Raw genomic sequence first — 20327 nt, 5'->3', positions numbered from 1 at the left:
TGCATTATTTTAATGTAATTTATTATGTTTCATTCTTTTTATGAACGTAATCCCTTTTTTTGACGTAATTTCAGCAACGTTGTATAATCTATGACTTTTGGATCATAATCTTCTTCATAATTTTTATCTTCAATAACGTATAGTTTTATATCCTGATCATTTATAGATATGCTTTTGTAGTACCAAAAGTTTAGTTTCCTAGAAAGGGGGAGAAATTATATGTTACATATATTGGTATATAATATATCATATATATTACATCATATATATTACATCATATATATTACATCATATATATTACATCATATATATTACATCATATATATTACATCATATATATTACATCATATGTAGTACATCATATATATTACATCATATATATTACATCATATATATTACATCATATATATTACATCATATATATTACATCATATATATTACATCATATATATTACATCATATATATTACATCATATATATTACATCATATATATTACATCATATATATTACATCATATATATTACATCATATGTAGTACATCATATATATTACATCATATATATTACATCATATATATTACATCATATATATTACATCATATATATTACATCATATGTAGTACATCATATATATTACATCATATATATTACATCATATATATTACATCATATATATTACATCATATATATTACATCATATATATTACATCATATGTAGTACATCATATATATTACATCATATATATTACATCATATATATTACATCATATACAAAGTTTTATATATATATATTTCTTTTTTTTTTTCTTTTTACGCCTGTGGCTCGTTTTGTATAAAAAAGTGTCTGAATTGTTCAGAACAAATTATTTCTCCAGGTATCCCATTTGATTCAATCTTATTAGCTATGAGAACATCGAGACCCCACATATCATATCTTATTCTAACGGAACCTATAATACCACCAACACATGAGCCATAATGTAAACCAATTCTCATATTAAAGTCATGTTTATTGAATTGTATTTTAATAGTATTAATATTATGTAAGATAAGTTTCGCTAGCTTCAATATATTTAGTATTCCTTCTAATGCTTCACTTTCATCAGTTATAGATGAATTGGGTTGACTGGTTGCTACATAAGCATCTCCAATTGTAAACAATTTATATAAGCCTAATTTAATTGTATCTTTATCAATTTTAGATATTAGTTTTTGTAATAATTTTAATACTTCCTTAGGAGATACTGTTTTGCTCCATTTTGTAAATCCAACAATATCCGCAAATAAGAAAGCAATTTTTTCATGTTTATATGTTAATTGTAAATTATCGTTTTGATATTCCTCTAGAACTTGTCTAGGCAATATTTTTGTTAAGAAATCTTGTGATATTTTTTCCATTCGATTTCTCTTTCTTTTAACTAAGAATTGTATTCTATCTAAATATTCTGAATACCAAAAATAAAGTATATTTATAGATATAAATAAAATAATACTACAACATATATGTGTTTGGCATGTATGTATACTAAATAATTTACTAAATGAATATATAAGGAATATATAAAAAAATACGAAAAAAAAGAATTTATGTTTAAATAACATATTTTTTATAAATATTAATTGAATACATATTATAAGTTCACTTGCATCTTTCATAAAAAATAACGCTCTCTCATTTTTATTTCCTAATAACATACTATAATGTATACATGATAAATCTATTAATATAATACCCCAAGAACATAAAAATATATTTAATATAAATATAGTCCACATCATTTTACTTGAATTATTCTTATACTCTTTTAATTTTGTTTTTAATATTATCCATATATATGTTATTATAAATAAATATATTGATCTAATAAGCCATATTATAACTATTGAATCATTATATCTTAACTTCTTTTCATAAAATGATAATTCTATAATATTACATAAACTTAAAAATATTTCTGTAAATATAAATATTATAATTAATTTTTTTGTTAAATCAATATTAATGATTTCTCTATAATAATTTCTAGTATATTCTTCTTCTAGTTCTTCATCATTGAATTTGTAGTAAAACATGTTAAAATTTTTCACATTTTTCTTATTTAATTGTAAGTTTGATGTTAACTTTTTTAGTAGCTTCTTATCGTAATTATCAAATTGATATGCATAATCGACATTTTCATTCTTTTCTGTCTTTTCACCTTTGGATAGCATAACACGACTATTATTACTATGATGGTGCTTCTCATAATTATTATTTTGATGATGATACTTATTATTATTATGATGATGATACTTATTATTATTATGATGATGATACTTATTATTATTATGATGATGATTCTTTTTATTATTATGACTATACTTACCACTATCAATGTTACTATAGTTACTATTATTATTATTATTATTATTATTATAACGATTTTTACTAATTTTATTATTATTTCCTTTTATATCATCTGAATCCTTTGAATGGAATTTAAATTTTTTAGAAAAACCAAACTTTTCATGTACATCTATACTTTTGAAATAATTTTTAAATAAATTATTAATTTTTGTGAAAACGCTTTTTTTCTTTTTAAGTGATGGACAATGTGTAAAATAATTATATTTGTCCTTATTAATTATTTGGCTTTGTGTTAGATTCAACATGTTTTTATTATCTTCTTCATTCATAATTTCTGATTCATGATATTTATTATTCATACTAAAGAAACTAATTTTTTTCCCTAATTTATTTTTTCCCTTATTTTTTGATATATCATTTGTATTATTTCCCATACCTTTTAACTTTGTTGTATTATTTATATCGTCACTATATGATGTTTGGTTATTATAATATATATTATTACTATGAAATTCATAAACATCTTCTTCCATTTCTTTTATGCCAAGAGAGCAATTAGTATTAGCCCTATTTAAATATTCTTCATTTTTACCAGTAAAATTCACCTCTTTTTTTTTCAAGGAATTATTATGATTCATATTTTGTTCCTCAACACTAATAATACTATTCGAATGTTTTTCCTTGGTTTTGTTTGTAATCATTCTAATTTTTTTTTTATCCTTTTTATTTTCTATATTTTTCTTGTTTTTTTTCTTTGGTTTCCTTTCCGTTTGTTTATTAATGGATCCTATTAGTTCCTTATCCTTGTTAAAATATTTTTTTTTTCCCTTTATTTTTTCTTGTTCATCTAGATGATCATATAAATTGATGCTATATTTTCTTTTTTCATTTCTTGAAAAGTTATGATTTATATTATTACCTGCATAAGGATAAACACATTCCACATTTTTATGAAAATATTTATGAGTCTTCTTTTTATCTTCTATTTGTTCTTTTTTATGTTTTGATATATGTAGAAAATATTTTTGCATACTTTTTGAAATATCTTCTTTATTAACTTCATGGTCTCTATTTTCATTATTGACAAAATATTTCATCTTTGTTATTTCATTAACATTTTTATATTTTGTTTTATTTCTTTCCATTCCTTTATTCTTTAATTTTTTTCCCTTTCCCTTTACGTCATAGTTATTCATTTGAAGTAAACGTTTTTTCTTTATATATATTTTAGTAAAAAGATCATCAAATTTTATAATTTTTTTATTTTTCTTAAAACGTTTTTTGTAATATTTTTCAGAATCTGAAGAATACTCATTATCTGAAGAATACTCATTATCTGAAGAAAACAAACTATCCGATAGGAAATTATAAGAAACACCATCTTTAGATGAAGATGTATAATTTGGATATTCATTTCTTCTTACATTTTTATTATTCTTTTTATTTTTATTTTTATTTTTCATAGGATTATAATTGTGTAAAAATTTGCTAAAATTAAAGTTTGGATGATCAAATTTTTTTTGAAAATCTTTTCTTTCTCTAATATATTTTATTACAAAATTATTTTCATTATCCCCATATTTTGGACTACTATATGATGAATAATCATCATTATAAAGAAAATTATTATTATTTTCTTTTTTTTCTTTTTTTTCTTTTTTTTCTATTTTTTTTTTTTTTATTCTCCCTTCTTTGGTAAATTTTATAAAAGGAAATATTTTCTTTGTTTTGTCGTACGATAAATTTCCTACAATTTCTTTTTTCCTTTCCTGTTCATTATAATTATATTCTTTTATATTGACAGGTGATGTAAACATATCATCAGATACAATTGTTTTTATCTCTTTTTTTTTCTTTTTCCTCTTTATATTATTATCAACTATATCACCTATTAAATGTAAAGGTGATTCTAATACATATGATGTATTTCTTTTAAACTTTTTAGATTCTCCTTTGTTATCTAAAAGAAGATAATCTGATTTTTTATATTTAGTATTTCTATAATGTTTTATGAATGATATATTTTCCATACTCTTACTTTTATAATTTTTTTTATAAATATATTTAATTTTTTTATCATACATATTAAATATATCTCCTATTAATTTATTCTCATTATTTGTATCACCTTTCATTTTTTTACATCTCTTATTATTTATCTCATAATTTAATAAATGTATATCTGAATGTTTAACTACTTCATCTAATACATGATTCGTCTTATCACTAATTTTATCTCTACTTTCTTTATCAATTCGTTTACTATATCTACTATCAATTTTATTTTTCATCCTGTTAATTTTAAAAATCAGATCCTCTTTGTCTATTATTTGCCCTTCTTTTATATCGCTAATAGATCTACTACTTGATTTACTAATATTTCTACTACTTGATTTACTAATATTTGTACTAATTTCCTTAATGATATCCCTACTATCTTCCTTAATAATATCCCTACTACTTTCCTTAATAATATCCATACTACCTTCTTTAATATCCTCCCTTTCTTCATATATCGATACTGCCTCACTACCCAATTGAGACAATAACAAATTAGAAGATGAATAATAATTTAAAGACTCCCCTTTCCTTTTTACGTCATCTAAAATGTCTACTAGAAGATATGTCTTCATTTTACCTTTTCCTTTTATAAAAACTTTTCTTTCTTTCCATATAAATGTGTTATCTTCCTTTAAATATTTATACGTATCATAGGAAACATGAATATGGTCAGGAAGTGATGTAGATTTCATTCTTGACGCTGTATTTACAGTATCTCCAAAGAGAGCATATTGTGGTTTAACAGATCCAATCACACCACTGATCGCCTTTCCTGTATGTATCCCAATTTTGAGACTGATATTTTTATTTATATATTTATCATATGAAGTAGAATTATCAGAAAAATGTTCACGTGTATCTAATACCTTATATGATATATAATATTTAGCACTTAGCTGAGCAATAGCTAATTTTATTGCACATTTTGTATCATACATAATTTTGTCTAAAGCATTATTTTTCTTTTCACTTAATCCAGAAGCTGCTAAATATGATTCAAATACAGTTTCTATTTTTATACAATTAAAATATTTTATACATTTATCAAAATATAAATATAAATTATCTAACGTTTCTACTAATACGTGTGGTTGTAATGTAGATACCATGTTTTGAAAATCATCAATATCACAAAATATCACAGATATTATACCTCTATCTTCTCCAGATATATTCTTTCCCACCATAATACCATCATTTTTAGGGTCACTAATTAATAAATATTCTACTAAAAAATTAGGCAACATTGTATGTAGTATTTCAATTTGTTTAGCTAGATTCACTTTCTGTTTATATCTAAATAAGAATTTCTTCTTTAAATAAAATATCTCATAATATTTCATAGATAAACAAATCAATGTAAAACTTAATAAACTTATAAGGAAGATAACTATTTGTTTTTTACATAAACATGATATATTCATATGATCTAAGTTATTTATAGATAAATACGGATTACTGCAAAAATGGGTACATATATCTATCATATTCTTATTCTTCTCATAGTAAACCCCAAAAGTTAATAACAGTATACTTATACATACTAAAAGAGCCTCTAATATTTTAAAGGACATAAAAAATATATAAGATACTGTAAAGGAATACGTAATTAATACATTTAATATATCATTACTAATATTATCATATAATTCGATACAAAATCCACATATTAATAAAAATCGGCTCAAAAAAAAGAAAAACGTAGAAGTAGCTTTATTCCTGATTCGTATATAAATTAATAATACACATGCCAATACAAAATATATAATATAAAACATTGTTATATAATGTATATTCGATTTTGTATTTATATCAATAATTGTTTGTGATGAAAATATTATAATATAAATAAGAAATAACAATATAACAATTATACGTAATTTTAATTTGTTCCCTTTCTCATATGTTTTATATTCTAAATTTAATTGTTGATTCCTGTATTTTACATTAATATCTATAACTTTCCTAAAGGTATCATATAAAAATTTACTTCTTTTAGATTTATTATAATATGTAGGATCATCTTTTATCTTATATATTTTAGGAGTTGGAATGTATTTTAATAAGATATCATTTTTTTCAAAATTTACAAATTTATTTATTCCTTTTATTTTCCTCTGTGATAAAAATTTGTCATTATTATGACAGCATATTCTACGAAGGAAATATTTTCTTAAATAGTCTGAAATATCGGGATATATTCTAAAACAAAAAAAAAATATATATATATATATATATATATTTATTTATTTATTTATTTATTTATTTTTATTTGTACGTACATTTATGAGAAATATATATAGATATACACATTTATAAGTGAAATAGGTTGATCATAAAACATATAATATTTTACACACAAAAGAAAGTAGAAACATATTATATATATATATATAACACATAGTTCTTTTGTCATGGTGATTATTTTTTAGGTATGGTTACCTATTCTTTATATATTTCATAAGCTTATCAAAGATAAAATTAATATATAAAATAGGAAAGAGAGATGTCCAGAAATATATATTTTCCATTTGAAAAAGACTAAATTCACATTTTCCATTTTTTATACAATCTACTAAAGTAAATATATTTACATATATAAGCAATATACCTATAATAAGAACTGCCATAATAAAAAAATATATATGCCATGTTTTGGAAAGTAAAAGAATTTTTTCGGTTGTTATAAAAACATTTAAAATAAATATATGAAAAGTAAATTCACGATGAGTAATCAAATGAAATACATTTAATCGTAATATATAATATGAAGTAAGGGAAATTAGTATGGCTTCAATTATTGTTAAAAGTATAATATTATTGTTCAAAAAATATTTTCTTCTCGACTACAATGAAAAAAAAAAAAAAAAAAATATACATACATATATATATATATATATATATATATATATATTATAAATTCCATGTAGCATTATCTTCTTTTATTAATAATTCTTTTACTTTCATTGTCTTATTATTATTACTAGCTGGTATATATAAGGTAATCTCCTTACAAATTTATATGGTAAATCTATTTCATACGCAGAAAATGCTATTATAAGAAAGTAGTGCAAAAGAGCAAATGTTGTTTGAGTATATAGTATGGAGGATGCTGAAGATCCCGAAAAATAGTTATCAAAATTGTGGAAAAAATAAAATGAAACAACAGTAATTTTTAGGTATATTATCCACAAAAACACCTTGCTATAATGAAACAATATATATATATATATATATATATATATATATATATATATGTATGTATGTATGTATTTATATATATATTACATTTTCATAATTATAATTATTTTTCCTTTTAATTACCAAAGGGAAAATCTGTTTAGCCTTCCTAATATAAGCAATTCACTAATAAATTTAAATTCTTGCAATACATAATCAGATATATTATATAAAATATTTACATGCTCGTTCAAACTTAAAAAGACACTTATAGATGAATATTTTAATAAGTAAGCATCATTTAATGTTGTTCCTATTCCTAGGACTGTCAATTTTGGACTCGTTAAAGCATACAAGGTCCTAATAATTTTTCCTTTTGTCTCATTTTGCAATTTACAAAATAGGACCACAGTAGCTCTCATGGCTATACATAAAAATATTTTCTAACAAAAAAGGGGAAAAAAAAAAAAAAAAATTACACTGTAAGTTATATATCTTGTTATATGAATAATATATATATATATATATATATATATGCATATATAACAATATATAGATTTTTATATATTACATATCTTTTCATTTTATTAATGATACCATTGATTCTACATTTGTCATAATATTTTTTATACTTTCATCATTTATGACTACAGCATAAGAATTCGATTTTAACTTATACAAGGATGATATAAAATTATGGAATAATATATTAGCACCCTCTTCATGTGTATTTTTTAAATTATAATAATTAATAAGAAATAGGTTAGAAGATGATACAATTAAATTACATTGAAGAGCTGTTAAATAGGTATCCTTTGAACATTCATTTGCAAATATCCAAGATTTAATATCAAAATTGATTACATCATTGAATGTTTCTTTGACTCCTTCTCTTAACTGATTTTTTAATCCTATAATTCCAATAACTTCTAAATCATATAAAAAGAATAATTTAATCAAATCATAAAATTTGAAAGATAATTTTTTACTTATACTTTTTAATATAATATATTTTGCTATATCTTCATTACTTATTTGTTTTTTACATAATATTATAACTTTTAAATAATTTAAGGTATATATTTTTATAACATTCTTTATTTTCTTTATGTTATTCTTCTCTTTAGATATATATGGAAGAATATTAAAATCATATCCTCTTACATATAATATTCCTCCTTCCTTTTCATTATTTATGCTATATCCACATTTCAAAATACACATAGAAAATTTATTACTTCTTAGGAAATCATGATAACAAGTTAAAAAATATACTTTACATTCCTTCATTAAATTATAAAGAAATAAAGTATTCTTATAACAATAAATAGAAAATCCGGTATTCCTTATAATATTATATAAACATATATCTTCATATTCAATGCTATTGATGTTTTCATCATCTGAATGTTCCATATTATGATATTCATCATGATCATTTTCATGATATTCTTCATTCTCCGTTTCAAACTTACTATATGTTTCCATAAAATTATCACTCTTGTATTCATTCATACTTATATCTAGGCTCTTCTCATTATATATAATTATCCTATTACATCCACATAACCCTAAAATAAAGTCTTCAATCTTAACGGATTGGATATTTTCCTTTTGTGAATCTTCTTTAATTTCGTAACAGTTGTAACTGAGTTCATCATCCTCACAAATTTCTTAAACAAAAAATATAAATAATAACAACGATATATATATATATATATATATATATATATGTATATGTGTATATGTTAATTCATATGTTACATGCTTTATACTATCATTTATGTGAATATTACGATTATATCCAATGGTCAGCTGAGATTTTACAAAACTCGTTAGTTTCACATTTTTGTTAAGAATTTCTTCGTTCACATAATTTTTATATTTTTCTTTCAATAAATTTGATAAACTACTAGAATATGGATTATATATTGATGATATTTTATTTTCGAATAATTTCAAAAAGGAGTAAAAATCGCGAGTTGGGAAAAATATATTTTCAGGATCTTTGAATATCCTTTCATCCAAGTTCAAAAGATTGGAAACATTTTTTCTAAAACGGATAAATATGTAAACACACAAATATATATTTATATATATATATATATATATATATATACATATGCATATTTTGTGATATTATTTTTCCTTTTGAACCTTTCTGAATCTAATATATTCAATGTAGGTAATTTGAAATTTGTTCGTGAACATATAATATCTTTTTTGCCATACATAACATTATTAATTACACATGATACTAGCAATTCTTTTCTTTTTACAAGGACACCATTTCTTGATGTTGCTAATAAATCTACATTACCTAAAGAGTCATTTTTATTCTTATTAAAAACTTTGGGTTTTTCAGAGTCAGTGTTTCTCATTCTTAGGTCATTTTCTATAATATAAATTATATACAAGTATATATATATATATATATATATATATATATATATATATATATATATGTATATATTTTTAATTAATCAATTTTGTCAAATATGCTATAGATTGATAAACACATATATGTAATTATTTAGTTATATACCTATTCTCAAACTTTGTATAATATAAATTAAACTCTTTTCTGAATACATCATAATAGGTAATACCAATATGTACAAACCAACAAAATCCTCCAACATACTAAGGAAAGAATCTCTTGAATTTTGAAAGGAGTTCTTTTTATGAAAAAATATCGTTTTTATAACAATGCTTAGCACAACAAAAACAAAGTACATAAATATTAAGTAATATACAATATTATTCATTTTTATGCAGAATGTTTTATTTTCTTCGATCTTCTGTGGAATATTCAAATTCTTCTTAGTATCAGCACCTGTGTATACAACAACAGCGTCTATATATTCTGCTCCTTTCAAAACGGAAGCTTACATAAAAAAATATCAGAAAAAAATGAGTTCATTCAAAAGAATGATTTATATGTATTTTATTGTATAATTAATAATATATATATATATATATATATATATATGTATAAATATATTATATTTAAGTTTTACATTGTAGAGCAAAGTTTTCATAATTCAATAATAATGACCGTGGATGTTTATCCAACTTAAAATTCCCTTGAAAGCAAAATATATTTTTATTGGGCAATTCACACCTTATTACTCCATTAATTTCGGATAACATTTTTAGGTAATCCTTATCAACTATGAATATGAAAAGATTTTAAATATTACACATAAATAAAAAAAAATATATATATATATATATATATTATCTTATTCCTATTATTTGTATAATAAACTATATTATCCTACTTTTATATTTATCAACTGCATATTTAATACTTTTTCTAAAAAGGCCATCTATTTTAAAAGAATCAACTATTGCATTTGCATTATTCTTAACATATAAAATTACTACATCTGCTGGAAATTCATCTCCTTGAAATATTCGTATGATATTCCCAACTTTTATATCCTTTGTCATAACCTATGTAAATATATGTATTATTAAAAAGTATAAAAATAATACAAAGGAAATATTAGTTCCTATGACTTATGTAACACACACAATAAGAATAAATAAATATATAAATAAATAAATAGATAAATAGATAAATACATATATATATATATATATAATTTTTTATTTTATTTCTTACCTTTTCAAAGTAAGACATTTTTGGTACAATCCTTAGGTAATATTGAGAGTTAGCATTTTTTACGTCTTTCAACTTTTTTAGTTCAAAAAGACTTTCTATAACAATCAATAGGATAATATTAAAAAATAAAGAAATGGCTGTATCGATAAATAAGTATTTTTTTGTTTCGCCATGATTTATTTCCGAAAATATATAAACAGTTAAAAATAGTGAGTATACAAGAATAGCATCAAAAGATATTAATCTTCGTATAAAATTATATAACTATAGAAAGAAAAAATTATATATACCCACATATAACAATAGATTTATTTAATTATTTAAAATAAAATGTACAAACAAATACACACATATATATATATATATATATATATATATATATATATATATGATATCATTACGGAGAAATTATATATTCTGAAATAATTTCTACAAAATTTTTGTATATCATCTTCCGATGTTGGATTTATTATGACTTTTCTATATATTTTATTATTCGTTCCTAGAAATTTTCTTTTTCCATTTATATTCTATACTCAAAAATGAAATGAATAAATATATTCCACATTAATACAAAAAAAAAAAAAAAAAATGAATAAAAAATAAAAAAATAAATAAATATAAATAAAAATAAAAAGTTTTAGTTTGTAAAAGATATATAACAAATTCACCTACACATATATTTAATAAACTCTCTATATAATTATATATATTTTTAATCTATGTTTACCATTAAAGACAATGTTTGTGTCTTCATCTTATTAACATTTATATAAAATAATTTTATATTTAATGAAAAAATGTATTAAAGACAAAATATATTTTTTATGAGTAAAGCATGCTTTACAACATGAAAAAAGAGAAATATATTATACATATATGTATATATATATATATATACTTACACAATACATGTATATTTATATTTTTGTTTTCATATAAATATGTGCTGTTCAGATATATTTATTTTAAAAATAAAAATAAGAAGAAATGAACATATATTTTATAATCTGTATTAGGAAATATACAATATACAAAAAGAGAATTATATAAAAAAATGTTCACATTCCATCTATACATATATTATTATATAGGTATTTTTCATTTTATAGCTTTATACTATTTTCCAAGCATATGTCAAAAATTTTAAACTTTCTTTTTTTAAATAGTCTTATTAGTGTGCATATAATATATATATATAATCCATAACAGAAAATTGTCTGACGAATAAATTTTTTTTTTTAATTTTTTAAAAATAAATATTACACTTTTATGTGTATGTTGTTTTTTACACGAAAATAAAATATAGGTTAAATAAAAATATGACATCAAAAAAATATAATAAATTAAAATACAAAATATATAATAAATATATATATATATATATATATATGAATGAATAAACAAAACAATAATTTATACAAATAATATAATATTTTTTATTTATTCAAGGTTCTTAAAAGAAAAATGTGAATTTATAAAAAAATCAATTTTGTTATTTGTATAACAAATTATAGAAATGATTCACTACAACATTTTAAATATACATATGAATATTATGTATATATACACATAGGAATGTATATTAATTTAAAAAAAAAAAAAAAAAAAAAAAAAAAAAAAAAAAAAAAACATATATAAATAAATAAATATATATATATATATATATATATATAAATTCACCAAGTGTAATTTAAGTTAAAATAATACAATTTATATGTATATCTCTTATTTTTTTTTTTTTTTTTTTATATAATATAATTTACATTTAACCACTGTAACTTATTGTCTATATAATTCCTTCAATACACTCATTTTTCCCGAATAATATCCTGAAAAATACCAAGACATTAAATACATAAAAAGTTTTTGTAAATCTTTATTTTGATTAGAAAAATTATTACAATCAGGGTCATTTATAATTTTTAATTTTTTTAATATAAAAGAGTCAAAATTAGAATTAATAAAATTATTTTCATTAATAAAGGTATCTTCTTTTTCTTCTAAACATAATAATTGTGAAGCTAAGAATATATTTAAATCTTCTATATTATTATTTTTATTTTTTATATATATATCACTTATTTCTTTATTAAATTTCTTAAACATATCATTGAATGGTACTACAGGAGGCATAATTAGGTTCTTTATAATATCATCATCCATATTAATAATCTTTGAAGTTTCAGATGTATTGTCATTATCATTATGTGTTTTTAAGAAGACTTCATTTGAACTTGTAACAAAGTCTTCTTCATCATAATCAAAATTATAATCATTAATATTAAGGTAATTTCTCTTTCTTTTTTTTTCCACTTTTTTTTTATTTATTTCATTTGATTCGTTATTATTAAATGAATATATATTACTATTATTAGTATTATAATTTTTTAACTCCTTAGTATAATTTATATCTTCATTTATAATATCATCATCATTTTTTATATTTAAAATATCTTCATTGTATATTATATCATATGGTATAGCATCATCATCCACAGTATCTGATACCTTTATATTATCTTCAGAAACATTATTTGCTTTAATAAAATTATTTAATGCAATATTCTTTGTAACCAAGAAATTCTCACAGTGTATATTCTTTTCCAATGTAGAATCTAATATATTTTTTATGCATAAACCTATAATATTTTCATCATTTATTTCACTTGTTCCTTCATCATTAATATCACAATTATTATTGCTTATATTCTGTTCATTCATTTTATAAGATATTAATATATATTATTGTTAAACATTTTTTTTTTTTTTTTTTTTTTTTATCCTTATTATTTCATTGTAGGAGTTTCTCTGAATTTTATAGTATATAGAAGTAGGAATATATGTAATTATTAAAATTCCTTTCGAAAAAAAAAAGAAATAAAAAAAAAATAACAAATAATAAAAAAAAATATAATATATATATATATATATATATATATATATATATATATATATATATAATAAATAATTTATTTATTCATTCACATATTATTTATTTTTTAATAACTTCATAATATACATAAACAAAATAAGCGCCCATCATTTATTATATATATTATATATATATATATATATATATATATATATATATTATATATATATATGTTATGTAAATTTTTTCTTTTTGTACATATTTTAAAAATGTTTTGTAAGAAATACAATTATGTATATCTATCTAAGGTTTATCCGCACAAGTATCATATGAATTATTTTAGAAGAATATAATGATATAATGTAATAATTCCATAATATCCACCAAAAAAAATTTTGTATATATATATATATATATATATATATATATAATAATGTATATGTAAATTTTTTTTTTATTTTTACTCCTTTATTTTGTGAATATATATTTTAACATAAAATAATATAAAAATAAAATAATTTATATTACAAAAATATAAATATATAACTTGTTCTTTATTTCACCATGTTTATAATAAAATATTTGTGTGCCATTATATCATCTATATCTTTTTAGGACCTTTATTTATGTCATTTTTTTTTTTTTTTTTTTTTTTGTTCTTATAATATTAATATTATATATATATATATATATATATATATATATATATATATATTTAAGTATTATATCTTATTATCAAATGAGCACATTTCTTTTCAACAAAAAGGATGTCATTCTTTATTTCGCTTTTGTTTTTTTTTCGTTTTTTATAAACTATAATAATTCACACATATTTAATAATGACGATCGAAAATTAAAAACACTGTTCAATCGAATTTGTCATAAAATATTTTCATCTGAACATATCGGAAATGTAAACAGAAGAAATGGAATCGTAGAAAGCTGTACTTTTGGTGGAAGTGAAAAAGAAAAGAAAAGAAATTCAAGTACATTTGAATGTATAAATCATAAGTTGTTAAAAAAAAGTAAAATCTTATTTTACATTTGGTCTAATAATTTACAAAAAATAAGAGTTAATGAAATAATGGAGAAAGAGAAAATATTTATTGACCTAAATGAAGAATATATTTATTTAAAAAAAAAAGAAAGAAAAGAAAAAACTCATGAACTAAATTATATTGATTTATCAACTTTTCCAACTTATTGTTCATTTTATAAATTGAAAGTACAAGATTTATTATATTATGATAAAAAAATAAATTATTATAGTAAAAGATACTTTATAAAAACTGATCATTTAAATAGTGATCCATTAAATGAAAATGCAACTATTTTTATTTGGGGTAATAAATATGAAAATTTACAAAATTCAAAAAATAAAATTTATAAAAATTTTCATAATATATTATACTATTATATTACTATCCTTATGAACAATATATTGAATCATACATTCTATTTTGTCTTTAATATGAATAAAGAGAAGAATTATGAAAATTTTATTATTTATAAAAACAAATATATATATCCATTTAAAAATATTCAACTTAATTATGATAAACACAAAGATATAAATAATATTATTTCTTTAAAAAATTCAAATGTACAAAATAATAATGAAACAATAACAGATTTTTACCTAGTGGAAATTTGTCATTCCTTAAAAGGTATAACATTCAAACAAAATCATAACATCTTAAAGAAAAAATTAAACAACATATATTTTAATATAGAATTTGTTACATATATATTTCAATTTCCTCCAGTATTCTATCACATCATATTTATCATATTTTTTTCACTACTAATTACTTATGTATTTTATAAAATTTTTATCAAATATAAAACGTACATATGAACCAAAAAACAAAAAAAAGGAAAAAGAAAGAAATTAAGTAGGTATATAAATATAAATTATAAAACATGATATATAAATATATAAATATATAAATATATATATATATATATATATATATGTATGTGATTTTTTCTTTCATTTATTATTTATTAGTTAATTTTTTTTTTTTTTTTTTTTTTTTTTTTTCTTCAGGATATACATAGATTTCTTTTAGGTTAAAAAAAAAATATATATTATATATAACATTATGACATATACATAATTATACATATATTATTTTATATATATAATATGTACACATAATATATATGGAGATTTCAAATATGCTAATTCAAAAAAAATATATATATATATATAATATATTATATATATATAATATATCATTTATAATTATAATATTAGGTTAGTAAATAAATAACGATATTATGGAATTTATTTATTTTTTTTTTTTTTTTATATAATTTATATTTTTAAAAGTTATAAATAATATATAATGATTTATTTTTAATTTTTTTTTTTAACTCTTTTTAATTTATATGTACTTATATTAATTATAAGTATTATTCATATAATATATATATATATATATATATATATTATTGATTTATAAAACATAATAAAATAATTCATGATCTTCATCTCTTTATACCACTTATTTTAATATATTTCTTTTATATTGTTCTTAAGTTTCTGGTTTGTTTTTTTGTTTCTATTTATTTATTAATTTTTTTTTTTTTTTTTTTTTTTTTTTTGAAATGTTTAAAAATTTTATAAAGGAAACATATTTTTTATAATACTGTTCATTAATCTGATACATACGTATGTATAAAGCAAAAGGAAATTAGGACCATTCTTTTGTTATGAATTTCTTATATATACGTATTAATATCCTTGTAGAATAAAATAATAATATATAGTATGATACCTAACATATATTTAATACGAATAAAAATAAAAAAAAAATGGATGCACTGATATTAGATGAACAAATAAGGATTTATGCCTTATTACCAATATTTGTAATTGTTGTTTTAGTATGTATAATAAAGAGTAACCTAGCTCAAATGATTCACCCAGGTCCTAAAACCGATATGGAAAAGTTAAGCCAGAAGTAAGCTAATGCATTATTTATATATATATATATATATATATATATATATATATACAAAATATATATTGAATTTATATTTTTTTAATTTTTACAAAGTAATTATTTATCGAGGTTTGATTTGTTAAAGTCTAATAATGGATTGCTCAGCCCTTTAGCTTTTATAAGTAGAAAACTTTTTTATAATAAACCAGAAGTTGGCTATTTCAATGATTTACCTGAACAAGCTAATCCATTTGATGCACTTTTAAAACAAGACCCATCTGACTTATTTGGAATGATGAAAAATCAAATACCCTTTTTAGTTTTGCAGTTGGGTTTAGGTTTTTTAATTAATTTATTCTTCTCTGGATATTTAGTTGGTACGTAGATATTAGACAAAGGAAAAAAAAAAATAAATAAAAAATAAAAAATAAAATAAAAAATAATCATATAATAAAAAAAAAATTATATATATATATATATATATATATGATGAATTTCTATTTTTGCAGCAAAAATACCCTTTCCATTAACTTACAAATTTAAATCTACATTACAAATGGGTATGGATATCGAATTATTAGATATGAAATTTGTATCATCTCTTTCTTGGTATGTGTATAAATAATTTAACATATAATTAAAATTAAAAAGAAACAAAATTAAAAATATAAATAAATAAGTAAATATATATATATATATATTTATTAATGTATTTATTTTCGTTGTAGGTATTTTCTTGTCATGTTTGGATCGAGTGGTTTAATAAGCATTATCGATTATTTTGTTCTTCAAGGTAATAATCATGATACATATTAAAAAAGAAGTTATAATTATATAGATACTGTTACATAAAATATATATTTTATAAATTTTTTTTTTTTTTTTTCTTTTTTTAATATATAGATAAGGACAGATCACAGAATAATGCCATGGATAACTTAATGGCTACTCATAATCCTTTGGCAAAACGTAATTAATTTAATATAAAAAATAAATAATTTTTTATTTATTTATTATTTTATTTTTTTACTTTATTTCTGAAATATTTTAGCACCTGGAAATATGAACAATATACCCGACTTGAGGAAGTTCTTTAATAAAAAGAAAGAAGAACTGGATAATGTGGTATTTAAAATAGAAAGAAAAAAAAAATAAAATAAATAAAATAAAATAAAATAATAGAAGTCACGAATATATATTTATATTTTTATGTTACTTTTTCTTATAATTTTACTTTTATTCCACTCTTATACACATTTTACTTTTCTATTCGTGTCATATATTTTAATCACCATATATATATAGATATATATATATATTTATTTATTTATTTATATATTTTTTTAATTTATTTTTTTAGAAATATGAATTTTTACTGGAAAATATTGAATGTGAACTTTTACAAAAATGGGAATAATCAAATTGTTAATTTTTTTTTTTTTTTACTTAAGATTGAATAATATATATAAATATTTTAATTAATTATATTTTAAATATGCTGTATATAACAATATATGTATAATTTATTTAATATAAAAAAAATTTTTCAAAATGTTTGAATAATAATACTTTTGTATCTCTAATTATTTTATTAATAAATATAAATATAAATATAAATTTTTTTTTTTTTTTTTTTTTTTTAAATGACAAAATAACTTTTTTTTTTTCTTTTTTAAGTATAATAATATATTATATATATATATATATAATATATTAATTAAATATATTTTTTCTCCCATAATAATATTATATAAATTTTATATTTTTTTTTTTTTTTTTTTTTTTTTTTTTCCTGGAAAAAATAAAAATAAAATTTATAAAAACATATCTTGTTTTTATATTTTTTCATAGTATTACATTATTTTAAAAAATTAAAAATTATTAAAAAATATAATAATAATAATAATAATAATAAAGTTTCAGCATACTATATTAAAATATATTATATATATATATATATATATATATATATATATGTAATATTTTATTATGTAGTAATAACTTAATGTATTATAGAAATAGAACAATATTTATAAAATGAGGGAAAATGATAATACAGAACAACAAATATCAGATATGACAACTTCAAAGGATGAAAAATCTAATAACAAAAAGGTATAAACAAATAATTTATACAATGAAAAGGAAAAATAAAATAAATAAAATACATTATTTATATATATGTTTTAAAAATTTATGAATTTATAATCAGTAGAGAGTAGTTATGACATATATATGAATAAATAAATATATACAAATGTATATATTTATATATATATATGTATATATTTTTATATATTACATTTTTCAGCCACATTTGAGAAAAGCAGCAGGTATTGTTTGGAAGGATCCTACATTAGACGAATGGCCAGAAAATGATTTTCGAATATTCTGTGGGAATTTAGGGAATGAAGTATCGAGTGATATTCTTGCTAATGCCTTTAGAAAATATAAGTCCTTTAATATGGCCAAGGTAAATGAAAAACAAATCACAAGAACATATATATATATATATATATATATATATATATATATATATGTTTACATTATGTGTCGAATATTTAGGTATATGTTTTTTTAAATTTATTTCCTTTTTACAAATTAATCCTTTAGGTAATAAGAGATAAAAGAAATAATAAGACCAAAGGATATGGTTTCGTTTCTTTATCAGATCCTCAAGATATGTTAGATGCTTTAAAAACTATGAATAATAAATTTATAGGGAATAGACCTATAACCGTAAAAAGAAGTAGATGGAAAGATAGAGAAATGAATTCTCAGAAAAATAAAGACTTTGATAACTTTTTAAAAAATTCTCAATTACCTACAAAAAAATTTAGGAAATTTAAAAAAATCGTCAACAATAATGCTAAAGGTAAAAATCGAATAATCAACAATTATACATACATATATATTATACATATATATTTATATATATATATATATATATATATATATTTTATAGATATTCATGAAAGATTAATAAATAAAGATACCTTGAACTAAATTATATAACGATATTGTATGATAATTTTAATAAAAATATATCATCATTATTTAATGAAAAATCATATAAAATTATAATCATGGCCCTTTACCTATCAAGAACCTAATAAAATTGACTAAAACTTTTTAAAATATTTTTTTCAAATGTTGAATGAAAAACATTTGTGTGTTTGTATTTGTAATTTTTTTTTATTTTGTCACATATGTATATATATAGATATAGATAAATATTTATATTTATATTTCATATTATTTTTATTATTCTATTATATTTCA

General features: G+C 19.3%; 5 protein-coding genes across 5 annotated transcripts; 3 read left to right on the top strand and 2 right to left on the bottom strand.

The window, feature by feature from the left end:
* Positions 1 to 38: 38 nt before the first annotated feature.
* On the bottom strand, positions 39 to 11976 carry PF3D7_1360500 (guanylyl cyclase beta; the record flags this gene model as incomplete). Its single annotated transcript, XM_001350280.2, has 14 exons — positions 39 to 198; positions 815 to 6610; positions 6851 to 7254; positions 7393 to 7612; positions 7733 to 8031; positions 8186 to 9261; positions 9385 to 9641; positions 9746 to 9983; positions 10134 to 10475; positions 10609 to 10761; positions 10873 to 11047; positions 11220 to 11483; positions 11621 to 11749; positions 11950 to 11976. 14 exons carry the CDS (start codon positions 11974 to 11976, stop codon positions 39 to 41), a joined length of 9540 nt encoding a protein of 3179 aa, XP_001350316.2.
* Positions 11977 to 13001: 1025 nt separating this feature from the next.
* PF3D7_1360400 (conserved Plasmodium protein, unknown function) lies at positions 13002 to 13943 on the bottom strand (the record flags this gene model as incomplete). Its single annotated transcript, XM_001350279.1, has 1 exon — positions 13002 to 13943. The coding sequence occupies one exon, from the start codon at positions 13941 to 13943 to the stop codon at positions 13002 to 13004; it is 942 nt and encodes a 313-aa protein (XP_001350315.1).
* Positions 13944 to 14833: 890 nt separating this feature from the next.
* On the top strand, positions 14834 to 15952 carry PF3D7_1360300 (conserved Plasmodium protein, unknown function; the record flags this gene model as incomplete). The annotated part of the gene is made up of 1 exon (XM_001350278.1): positions 14834 to 15952. One exon carries the CDS (start codon positions 14834 to 14836, stop codon positions 15950 to 15952), a length of 1119 nt encoding a protein of 372 aa, XP_001350314.1.
* A 962-nt stretch (positions 15953 to 16914) lies between these two features.
* PF3D7_1360200 (ER membrane protein complex subunit 3, putative) lies at positions 16915 to 18462 on the top strand (the record flags this gene model as incomplete). Its single annotated transcript, XM_001350277.1, has 7 exons — positions 16915 to 17063; positions 17160 to 17422; positions 17555 to 17654; positions 17774 to 17838; positions 17949 to 18014; positions 18097 to 18170; positions 18406 to 18462. The coding sequence occupies 7 exons, from the start codon at positions 16915 to 16917 to the stop codon at positions 18460 to 18462; spliced, it is 774 nt and encodes a 257-aa protein (XP_001350313.1).
* A 620-nt stretch (positions 18463 to 19082) lies between these two features.
* Positions 19083 to 20051, top strand: PF3D7_1360100 (RNA-binding protein, putative; the record flags this gene model as incomplete). The annotated part of the gene is made up of 4 exons (XM_001350276.1): positions 19083 to 19160; positions 19357 to 19518; positions 19659 to 19920; positions 20011 to 20051. The coding sequence occupies 4 exons, from the start codon at positions 19083 to 19085 to the stop codon at positions 20049 to 20051; spliced, it is 543 nt and encodes a 180-aa protein (XP_001350312.1).
* Between the last annotated feature and the right edge of the window lie 276 nt (positions 20052 to 20327).

The sequence above is a fragment of the Plasmodium falciparum genome (assembly GCF_000002765.6).
Source record: "Plasmodium falciparum 3D7 genome assembly, chromosome: 13".
Taxonomy (NCBI): domain Eukaryota; phylum Apicomplexa; class Aconoidasida; order Haemosporida; family Plasmodiidae; genus Plasmodium; species Plasmodium falciparum.
Note: the sequence above shows the minus strand (reverse complement) of the source record. Positions and strands in the feature narration are given on the sequence as shown.